This window comes from Monomorium pharaonis, chromosome 5, assembly GCF_013373865.1.
Source record: "Monomorium pharaonis isolate MP-MQ-018 chromosome 5, ASM1337386v2, whole genome shotgun sequence".
NCBI lineage: Eukaryota > Metazoa > Arthropoda > Insecta > Hymenoptera > Formicidae > Monomorium > Monomorium pharaonis.
Window position 1 is genome coordinate 196,077 of NC_050471.1, and position 12,807 is coordinate 208,883.

General features: G+C 31.2%; 1 protein-coding gene across 2 annotated transcripts in view; it reads right to left on the reverse strand.

The window, feature by feature from the left end:
• The window catches only part of LOC105833566 (lachesin), a 69,780-nt gene that overhangs the window by 20,811 nt on the left and 36,162 nt on the right, over window positions 1-12,807 (reverse strand). Inside the window, exons 3-4 of one of the 2 annotated variants that reach the window (XM_012675399.3) lie at window positions 4,384-4,505; window positions 209-497 (exon numbers count right to left, since the gene is read on the reverse strand). In XM_012675399.3, the coding sequence (XP_012530853.1) occupies window positions 209-497; window positions 4,384-4,505 (411 nt within the window). The remainder of the gene's footprint in view (window positions 1-208; window positions 498-4,383; window positions 4,506-12,807) is intronic. The other variant, XM_036286592.1, reaches the window with a different exon arrangement.

A 12,807-nucleotide genomic window follows, 5' to 3' on the forward strand; every position in this document is an offset into this window, starting at 1 on the left:
TCCGTAAGTTATCCCTATCTACGATACTATGGTTAAAGAAAATGCATCACACAAAGTTCGCAAATATCGCTTGAAGTTAAATTCAAAGCTGTATTTAGGACTCATTACTACAGGTCAAAATGTATTATACGCAAGATTTCCTTCCTTCCAAACCAGAACGCGACATTGTGTGTATACGACGCGATAGGAGATAAGAGATAACACTTACCGTGTATGTCGAGACAACCGAGCTCGGATATCATCGGACTAGTGTTGATTTGGCACATGTAACAATCCCTGTCGGACTCCTTCAACTGGCGAATGTGCAGTCGCCACGTGCCATCGACGATTTCCTCTGTGGCTTGACTACTTCCGGTCACTCCTGTAGCACCACTGGATGCACTGGCGGATCCGGAACTTGCCCCGCTTTCGTAGGTGACCGTAATACGTGCATTATGCGTCACTATCCTAGTGTGGATCGAGAGAATCGTCTGATCCGAGGTGCGCAGCCAGCCAACCTAAAAAACCCCACAATACAACGCTTTGCGAATAAAGCTGTGATTTCCTCAAATAGTTTTATTGATTGATGATATTTCTTTATGCATTATCTAGAATAATAGACAATATTCTCTTTCTTAATGATCAAAAATATACAAAAGCAAAAGTACAGACAGTCACGCAGAAATTAGTTCTAAAGTTAATTACAAAGAAGTATAAACCGAATAAAATGATGTGACATAAGAAATAAACTTGAGCGTAAATTATCAAGGAAGAAAAAAAAAACAAAAAATTGTAAAACAAAAAATAAAAATTTTATTAGTGTTAATAGTGTCAATAGTATTACTGTTAATTTTGATCATTGATATAATATATTTATATATTTCAAATCGTAACGTATATAATGAGAGAATGGAATTCGTATACGTTGACGGTAATAAGTTTTAATTACTGATAGCAAAAATCAGGATAGGAAAATAACGTTGTAATAGTTTTTGACCTAATGCGTTTACATTGACAAATCTAAGCAGTTTGCAAATTGGAAAATCACAATAGAGTACTTAAGCAGTAACGTAAAAGTAATATCATACCAACATATTAGTTACTACTTATGTCTTACTGCTTAAATTTATTTAATTGTAATGTTACTGTTATCATTACTTTCTTTGTAACGATCATTATTTTCTTCTGTCTGTAACGATAATTTTTACAATAAGTGTAACAAAAAAAGTATTAATTTATAAATATGTATAATACATGTTTATGAATATGTTGCTATTGATCACTATAGATTTTGTACTGAAGTCAAATAGTAACACAGATAATTGAATATTACTCTAAAAAACGTTATCAAAATTTCATTTAAAAAATAACAAAAAAGTAATAAATTATTATTGTCTAACTAATACGCTCAATGCATTATTATTTTTACAAAGTACCGTTCTCAACTTTGATAGAAATAATTAATGTATAGAATATAATAGCGCGACATAATGCATTAAGCGATTTAAGTAAGATGCTTGCAGAGTTCTAAATTATATATATTACGGAAACATTTGTAAATATATATCGATATTTCTCCAAACAAAGAAAAATGAAACACAAAAATATTATATTCTGCGAGCGATTTTTAGATAACTATTAAAATGAGGACTTCGGAGAATTGTATAAAATGACAAAATAAAATATACGTGGTGTGATTGTCGTGGTAGTGTGCAAATAGCATGGCATTTGGTGGTAAATGTTAGTTTAAATTTAAACTTAACATCGGATTATTCAGTTTATTTTAATTCAATCCTACTCGGAGTAGTTATTTCTTTTTATAAGGGGGTAGTTAATACGATTTTGTGATCTTAGATTTCGATAAATTTTGAAAATTTTGTTACAGAATATTTCTCTTGCTAATTTACAGTAACAGAAGTCATGTCAATGTATAATTAGTTTACAAGATATCAATGTTTAAAACTTTTTTATAAATTACTTGATAAAAAATTTTCATATAAGACACACACACGCACCCCCTCCCCCCTCTCTCCCTCCCTGTGTGTGTGTGTGTGTGTGTGTGTGTACACATATACATATATACACTCCTCACACAATTAGAGGAACACTTACATTTTCTTAAAAATGTAAGCAAAATTCAATCAACTGTAACTTCATTAAAAATGAACGAAATTTAAATTTTCAAAAAGCATTTTAAAGTTGAAATCTCTACTTTTGAAAGTTTACCGTCATTTAAATGTATCTGTAAGTTTGACAATTTTTACATGCAGAAAACTGCGAAATGGACTAAATGTGAAATTTTTATTTCACTTTGTCGGCCTGTTATGTCTCTAAAGAAGCGAGAATTCTAATCTTCTTAACGTGGAAGCTTGAAGTTTTCTCTATAAAATATTTTTTTTAATTTGTCTACGATTTTTTGTTATTGAGTTACCTTTGATTAAATAAAAAGTGAACACTTTGAATTTGATTGCTCCTAACTCCGTTAAAAATCATCGTATCGCAATAAACAAAAAAGATTCTTAAAGCTGAAACTTTGCTCTCAAATGAAATAGTAGTCCGATTTAAAAAAAAAACATTCAAATAAGCCATTAATGGATAAAGACAGTGTAACAATTATTGATTTTTTCATATTTTCTTTTAACCCAGAAAACAATTGCATGAAACAACAATAAAAATTTGTTCGTTTTTTTATACCTTAAAGTACACTAAATTTGGAAAAAAATCGCCGAATAACTATGAGCAGTTTTTCATAGTGACCACTATGTTTTTATCAAGCAGAATGTATAAAAACTCGTAAAATTGCATAATTTTAGTAAGAAAAAATGGAAAATAAAGTCAATTAACTTATTAAATCCCAAACGGATTTTTTTCAGCGGTATTTTGTACCTGCTGCTATATTTGGTGCAGCACGAAGAAATCGCTTTTTCTCAGCAACTAATGGAATTTAAAGATTAAAAAAAAATCATCTCATTCCGTCCATTAGTTGCTAAGAAAAAGCGAATTTTTTCCTGCAAATATAGTTGTGCGGACTTAACGCATGAATTGAACTCATGATGCGAATGCGCCATCCGATCTCTCGATCAGGCGTTAAAAAAACGCTTACATTTTAATGTTTGTTTCAGCGGAATTTGTCATTAATTGGTCTCTTAAGTAAAACATATAGAACTTTCAGCTTTCCTCTACACCATAGCTAAATTTTGGCTCTTAATATTAACAAAAAATTTTTTTATTAAAATTTTTTTTTAATTTTTTAAAAAACCAGTTATGGTTCTATGTTTATAATAAAAAACATTTTTAAACTATAACAAAAAGTAAGTAATTTTATTATAATCTTAATACTAATTTACATAATATAATAAAAAATCGCTTTTTGTAAATAATCGCTTTTTGTTTACAATCATAAACATTCGTAACGTCCCCAAATTTTAATTACTTTTTATAACACTTGGTGTGTTAATCTCTTAATAACATTCAAAATTTGAAATTGCAAAAATTGATCGTTCTTTTGTCAGATGGAATTTTTTTCTGTTATAAAAAATATATTACGATGAGAAATCACCTGACGATATTTATTTCATTAAACACTTCTCCTTTTTATCACTTACCTTGTTTTCTGTTGTTTTTCTAATAGTATAATCTAATTAAGAAATTTATCACTATATAGCTTGGAGATTCACTTATTGGAGAATAACTTCATTGGATTAGCGGAGGGTCTTTATGAAAGAAGAAAAAGCGATTCCATACTCTCGCTGTGGCAAGAGAAAAATGGCCTTCTTGTTACTTTATTTTTCTTGTAACAGACTTCGGGATGAGTTCCTCTAATGTAGTCAATTTGATTCGATCTAACTATGATTTGTTTTATTTTTTTTGTGTGTTGACTTTATATTACTTCTAATCACGACATTATTATAAAGATTAAACGCGCGTTGGCAAAAAAGGAAGTTACTTTTATGACAAATTTTTTACTTGCGACAAATTCAATTTCGCCGCATAGCACGTCCTTGGTGAACGCTACGTGACCTTACGTTTGCAATATCAGAACGGTCGACATTTATTACGATGCGATTCTATCATTGCACATTCTTCTGTTCTCGTCGCGACAAATTCAAACAACTAATCGAAAACACTGTGTTTAGCGTTTTTTTTTTTATTCGAGTTCTCACACACGCTGACAGAATCCATTCATAAATTACGAGATCAAAGTTTTTAATGGCGTACAAAAACTACGGAAGAGTCAAACTATTATAAAAACAACTTTTTGGTATTCCAAATGCGCCTGGTTGGCACAGTTGAAATCCCATTACGTGATGAGTACTATTAATGCTCTATTAAATGCGTGCGAATTTAATTCATATAGCGATATAGCCCATTCGTGTTTACGTTTCCCATTCCCGATATCATTACCTTATATTTGCGAATGCTTATATTGCGAACGCTGCAAGAGAAGACAACTTCACGACCAATCGCAGCAGTCTGATTCCCAACTGGTGCTACAAAAATTGGGCCCGTGGCACTGTTTGTCAAATCTGAAACATTCGTTTTGATGGATTTAATGACTATATACCTTGTCTGATTTAACGAAGTGGAGAAAACCAAATCATCGCATTTTTGGTTGTCTCTCATTAAATTACTACTGTGATAAAAAAATAAGGCGAATTTTTCATTTAAATTTCGCGGGTACTATAAAATCATAAAATTATTTTTTGTGGGTTGGTAGTACTGTCTTTGATATCTATGCAGTTTTATGTCAATATATTCATAATGTTAAGTATAAAGCTCGACTATGCAAAGCAATATGTACATGAATATAGGTAAGTAACGAGCTAGTTTTGGGTCTAATGTTACAAATAATGATTTATTTATTTTTTAATTATTATAGAAGAAAGAACAAAATAAGATAAAAATATAAGACGTTTCGACTTTACTAAGTCATCCTCAGTCAACATTATAACCATCTTAAGAAAAAAAATGGTTATTTTTTTTAAGATGGTTATAATGTTGACTGAGAATGACTTACAAGGGAACGGACAGAACTGTCCCTCACCGATTTTAATGAGCTTTCGATATGTTGTAGAACATAAAAAAATATTAGACCCATATTTTTTTTTATCTGCGTATCTCGACGTTTAGGGGTTGAAACCACCCCTCGAAAATGACGCATTTTTTCGTTTTTTGCAAATATCTTTGAAAATATAAGGTTTATGAAAAAATATGTTCTATACGAAAGTTTTATGGCATTTTATACTTTTTACAATAGTATATTTATATTTTTAAAAAATTTTAAATTTTTTAATTTATTCCACCCCCATCTTTTTTTTCAACATTTTAAAAATTTTGTAAGGGTAAAAATTAAAGAGCATTAAAAGCCGAATCCACCCATATATAATAACATATGGCTTCCATCATTCTCAATTATTAGCAAAACGAGATAGTAATCTCGCGCTATAGGTGCCGCGCTAGAAGTAGTGTTGCGTTATTTCTTTAGTCGCGTCACACTCAATAACTGCCTCTTCTGCGTATATTTTTATATTAAAACATAAAAATAGATTAATCTTAATTATATAATACGCAACGTATTACACGATATAAAGCATAAATACATATATATAACAAAAGTAGCATATATATACGTATGTGCCTACGTACATTTTCATTATTACAAATGCGAATATAAATTAATATGAAGCAAAATATTTTTTAACATTTAAAACTGCAAATACAATATAACAAAATATATAATATCAAGAGAAAAATATAAAATATAAACTGCAATAACTATTTGCATAATTATATTATTTACACTATATGCACGTAGCACGCTCTGATAATAAAGATAATATAAGTATATAAGTATATAATTTAATTTAATTTGAAGTTTGAAAATACATTTATACGGATGTATATATACATTTTGCATACGACACGGACAAATAACTTTAATATCAGTGTTGATAGAGAGATCGGTTGTTTTCGCGCAAGCGCATCACGTGAGGCTTCAGTAAAATATCCATTAGTAATGGGAAGGAGATATTTGATCCCCATACAATTTTTTTGCAAATTTATAAAAACGTGAACACATTTCACATATTAAACACGCATGTATATTTTCTCGTATTAAATAGAATAATTTATAAATATTGTATTTTATTTGATAAATACTGGTAAGATTTTTTGCAAAATTGTATGGGGACCAAACATTTCCTTCCTATCACTAATAGATAGGCTTTATTGAAGTCTCACGCCTGCGCAAGAACAACCAATCCGTCTATCACTGTTGCTAAATTTATACGTCGGTGTCGTGTGCAAGATGTATGATCAGACTTCAAATTAAATTAAATTATATACTTATATTATCTTTATTATCAGAGCGTGCTACGTGCATATAGTGTAAATAATATAATTATGCAAATAGTTATTGCAGTTTATGTTTTATATTTTTCTCTTGATATTATATATTTTGTTATATTGTATTTGCAGTTTTAAATGTTAAAAAATATTTTGCTTAATTATAATTTATATTCGCATTTGTAACAATGAAAATGTACGTAGGCACATACGTATATTATATGCTACTTTTGTTATATATATGCATTTATGCTTTATATCGTGTAATACGTTGCGTATTATATAATTAAGATTGATCCATTTTTATGTTTTAATATAAAAATATACGCAGAAGAGGCAGTTATTGAGTGTGACGCGACTAAAGAAATAACGCAACACTACTTCTAGCGCGGCACCTATAGCGCGAGATTACTATCTCGTTTTGCTAATAATTGAGAATGATGGAACCCATATGTTATTATATATAGGTGGATTCGGCTTTTAATGCTCTTTAATTTTTGTCCTTACAAAATTTTTAAAATGTTGAAAAAAAAGATGGGGGTGGAATAAATTAAAAAATTTGAAAATTTTAAAAAATATAAATATACTATTGTAAAGAATATAAAATACCATAAAACTTTCGTATAGAACACATTTTTTCATAAACCTTATATTTTCAAAGATATTTGCAAAAAACAAAAAAATGCGTCATTTTCGAGGGGTGGTTTCAACCCCTAAACGTCGAGATACGCAGATAAAAAAAAATATGGGTCTAATATTTTTTTATGTTCTACAACATATCCAAAGCTCATTAAAATCGGTGAGAGACAGTTCTGTCTGTTCCCTTGTTAGTAAAGTCGAAACGTCTTATATTTATATCTTATTTTGTTCTTTCTTCTTTTTTACAATAAATCATTATTTGTAATATTAGACCCAAAACTAGCTCGTCACTTACCAATATTCATGTATGTACATATTGTCAATATATTCAATTGTTGCAGAGCTAAACGTGTTTTTGTAAACATACAAAAGTGAGTTTTTTTTATTTTTACTATGTCTGATTTTGTTGAGCAAAGAATTTGCATTAAATTTTGTTTGCGGAATGAATATTCTGCCGCGGAAACGTCGAGGATGTTGCAGAAGGCTTTTGGTGATAAGGCTATGTTGCAAAAAATGTTTACAAGTGGTACAAAGTCTTAAAAAAAGGTCGAGAACGAGTTCAAGACGAACAGCGCCCCGGACACGAAATTGAGTGTTTTTGGAACCAATCGAGATTTGACACGTTTGAGGCACAAAACATCTTTTAAAATGTTTGGGTTGATCCAAATGAAATGCCAGCAGTATCATCAAGGTCTCTAATTGTCAATTGACGATTTTCGAGCATCAAATCTTTGATTTCCTTGATGTGGGTTTCATCGGTAGATGTCGATGGTCGTCCGGAGCGCTGTTCATCTTGAACTCATTCTTGGCCTTCTTTCAAGTCTTTGTACCACTTGTAAACATTTTTTTGCGACATAGCCTTATCACCAAAGGCCTTCTGCAACATCCTCAACGTTTCCGCGGCAGAATATTTATTCTGCAAACAAAATTTAATGCAAATTCTTTGCTCAACAAAATCAAACATAGTAAAAATCAAAAAACTCACTTTTGTATGTTTACAAAAACATGTGTATCTCTGCAGCAATTAAATATATTGACATGAAACTCTGCATAGATGTCAAAGACAGTACTATCAACCCACAAAAAAAAATAATTTCATGATTTTATAGTACCCGCGAAGTTTAAATGAAAAATTCACCTTATTTTTTTATCACAGTAGTATACTTTTAAACAACTTTCTAGGGTAAAAATGCATTTGTAGTGTCGATTACACATGAATATACAACGAAATAACCGAGATAATTTCCTGCCCGCGATCGACAATGAATAATAATTTAACGCTATGTCCGCTATTTTTAATCTCGCCCGCTGGATAGAGGTTAATAGAAAAATATTGGACGGTGGAAATTTTATCGTTATTATATTTCATTACGAGTGATATTAAAATCTCCTTTGAAAATATTTCGACATATTGCCGAGGGCGGCGAAGTATAATGTGCATGTTCCAAATTTCTTAATCACTAGCTAGGATAGCTAATTATCGTTTCTCATTCACACACTTGTTGGGATCGATTACGACATCTAAACAAATAATGTCAAGTGGTCCAAAGTTATGGCAAACTTGGAAAGCGCTGCAGTAAACTTCAAGAGCAGGCTTCATATAATATATAAAATTCTTGTTTATGATATATCGTAGTACTATCTTTTTATTAGATGACATTCGTCTATATAACGCGATACAAATAATAATTGGTAAATAAGCATATACGCGCGTGTAAAAAAAAACAAATATATGTCAGGATTGGGAAGTAACATGTTACTTATAACGCCGTTAATGTTATCGTAATTTTTTGTCACAATCATATATTTTTTTTATGTGTAATAGTAATAATAACGTTGTTACATATTTAAAATAGCAGAATATTACTTTCTAATTAACAGTAATGATATCCTGTTACTTTTTAAAATTAGGTACGCTTAACAGCATTTTCTAAATTTAATAATAATCATTCAATAGTATTAACATTGATTTGCATTGATATACGTGGGTAGTCTGAAAAGTTTGGAATTTAATATAGAAACAAGTATTTTTCCCGTCAAATTCAATATTATTTTTCGACAGTCTTCTTTTAAATCGATACATTTTTCCAGTAATACTTCAACTTCTTTAACCTGTACAAATAATAGGCATCTTGCTCTGCAAAATAGGTGTCTACGGATACGATAATTTCCTCGTTCGATAAAAATTTTTATCCTCCGAGCCAAACATTGGGCTTGAGAAATAGAAAAAAAAAATCGCTGATCATCTGGTGAATACGGTGGATGGTCAATCATTTCGAACTGCAAGAATTTAATCACGGCACCATATTCGATTTTTTTCCATTTTTACAAAACATCGACTGACACAAACGACTGTCAAACAACAACTGAGCGTCCAAAATGGCTAAAATTTTAAGAGGTATCTTTCAAAGTATGTACAATTGTAGTACCAGAATAGTTTTGGCAAGTAACGACATTTTCATGTTGAGATTCAAAACTTTACTACGTACTTATGACTGTGATAATTAGTGAGTATTCATTGCCTTTTAATGATTTCGACTTCAGAATTAGTCTACCTAAAGGTTAGTGTATTTATTTCACTGATTGATAAGTTATAAATACACTATTGAAAAATCAATGTATTTTCACTGACTTCACTAATTTTTCACTGATTATAATTTAGAAAGTAACAATCGTGACGCAGTAAGTTGTGCGTTTGCTTTCTATGGTAGAGATCTCGACCAGAATCCGACTTTTATTTGATTGCTATCTCTCAGAAAAGAATGGCTAACCATTGAGAATGAGTTGCTTACGCAGAGAGAAATGTTTCTTTAAATTTAATAAAATTTATTAAAAACAAAAAATATACTTTGGGATAGTCAAACTGTTTATTTGAAGTAACAAATACGACAATTTGATTTTCCAAATAATATGTATTATTATTGTCACAAATACATCTTATTTCTTACATTGGACTCCCAGCGCAACTTTATAGATTTAAGATTTTGAATAAGCCTTAAGGATTAGAATGAAGGAAAAAAAAACGTTGCAGGTAAACGTTTCAATTAAAGCACTCGTTTTCCAGCTAATGTGCATTATATTTCTCGATTTGCAGTGAATTTGTCTATAGTCTCCTGTTTATAGTTCAGATTACACTTTATATGATCGCAACGCGCGATAGTGTCGGCCGTGATATTCAGATGGCACTCAGATGATTCTCCATTTGGTTACTGCGACTGAGTATTTACATCGGCCGATCGTCTACCGATGTAGCATAATTTCACATAGAGATGTAAGAATAGAGCGCGTGAGTTGTATATTATCATATAAGTGGCTGCAATAGAAAGATTGAAAGAGAAAACTAGAATAAGAGCCCTTCTGTCTTTGTCTAATGATGCATGCGCAAAGTCAGTGAACAAGTTGTAAGTGCGCTTATTTTAGAGTAGAGTGTTAGAGTACAATATTAATTTGAGAGTCTTTTATGAGAAATTGAAATTATGAAGATAATAAGAAATCGTAGAACACTAAAAAATTATTATTTATAAAATTAAAATATAAACTTTAAATTCCTTGAGGCACAACTTAAATATTTTAGTAATATAATATTGATACTCGTACGTGATGGCAACGTTAGCAATGCATTTGTTTTTTAATTTGTATAGGTACGAGGGGATCGCGCTTAACTTTCGGAAATTTTTATTTATAACAAAAAATTAAACATAACGAAATTTTATATAACTATACATTAAAAATAAGCATGTGCAAAAATTATAATCATTCTGATAAAAAAATGTTTATATAGTCATCAAAATAAATAATAAAGGTTGAATTCTAGAATTATAATTACAGTAAAAGCTCCGCATTGCCACTCTCCGATTTATTGCGTTTCCCCTCAATGCCTTCTTCATTATCTCACCAAAAGGGAAAACTATTCACCCACTATGCGCCCTATCGCGCATCAGCGCCGCGCAACCTGCTCACGTCGTGTACGCCACTCTTTCTCTGTCGATAGAGCGGGGTTACTTCGTAGTACCACAATTTCACTCAATGCCATGACGCAAACCCCCGAGACCGTGGCTATACGGAGCTTCTACTGCATATTTTATTTTGCTACAAAAAGTGTAACAACAATATAAAATTTTGAAGAATATAACATAGTATAATTGAATTTATTATTAAACATATAAAGAAATATATAGATATTACTGTCCCTTAAAAATCGTCAATTTATTATTCTGCATTGACGTATCACGCGATGCACGGACGCAGATTTGGCAGACTTCAAAACAGTACTCTTGCGCATGCACGATTGAACAAAAATAGAGGGGCCTTTATTTAACGCTCTTTCTAATTCTTCATCGCTTTTTCGACTGTCTTACGTACTCTTATATCTCTATGTAATTTTGTGGGATCGGTGATCGGGCGCGTTATACAGCTTCCGCAAGGCTAAACGTTTCGACATCGAAATACGATTGCTTTGGAGTTTAATCGCGTCGTATAAGAACTTGTTCTGAGAAAATACGCAACTGCTTTCGAGCTTTTGTGTTTTATTTAGGGGTTGTGCAAGTTTGCGGAAGTCGTTTGGGACTTCTGCGAGTCCTGCAAAATTTTTTGAGAATTTTGAAAGATGGTGTTCTCAGCTTCTTTATGCAAGAATCTTTCGCAATGCTCCTTGTAAAATCTACCTAGGTTGTAGCGCGGACTATGACAACATATTATTTTTTAAGTTAAATAATTTTTTGACTTGATTAAAATAATTTTCAAATAAATTTCAATGTAAAACATTTATTAGTAGTAAAATAATCTTTTTCTATTCAATATATGTTTTTATTTAACTAACTGAATTTATTAGTCCACTTGTGATATAGGGCTTTTGTACCAATGAAGACAAAATAAACTTTTTCGGAGAGCTGATTGGTCGAGGATCGTGCCAGCGACTGCTTTGGCCGGTGCAAATATTTATTTAAAATGCCAATGTTTTGATCCTAAAAAGGATTAAGCGTTCTTACAGAAATATTTCAATTTGGGAAATGTAGTTATGACCGTTAATAGCTGACACCCGCACATTCTCCTGTATTTGGTTGCATCTGAATTTGACTTCAAAAATTGCATAATTTCTTATTGCCGACAGGCGTTGCATAATTAATCTACTCGTAATTAAAAAGACTTCTTTAATTGTATATAAGAAGAAACAGTTCGACGCCTCTTCGCTCATCGAACGAGTGTGGTACCGGCCTCTCCTCTTCTCTTAGAGAAGATTATTCTTCACAATGAAGCGCAGCAAAGAATGCTTTCCTTGGAGGTTGATTTCGGTCGATCTACCAACACAGAAGTTTTCCGTGTTTCGTCAACGCAGACACCGAACGAGAAACCAACTCAAACTTCATTTCCAGACTCTTCGGAAGAAGAGAAAGAAGATAGATACAAACCTATAGATCTTTTAAGTGCTAAAAAGCGTTCTGAATTTATAAAAACTAAATTGAAGGAAAAATAAAATTAAGAAAATTAATCAATAAAGACGGAGTTATCCTTCACTAAATTTTAGCAAGGCAGTAGTCTACAGAAATTATTTGCTCCGGCTCGGTGATAAAGCTCCTTTTATTTTCCAAGTGCGCGCATCTTACACTCGAGAAAGTAGCCGCCTCGCAGCGAATGGTTGAACTATTCATTCGCGCCCGTGATGGATTGCGCGTGAAAGTAATGTCGTAATTAAGATCTGTTTGTTTCGAATCATTAAGTGAAGAAAACAACTTCATTATTTGAATCAAATATATTTTTAACTATTCTTTTTTAAAGATATATTTTATTTCATTCAATAATATTTTATATAATCAAAGTATTATTTAATTAAAAAAAAATTTTAAA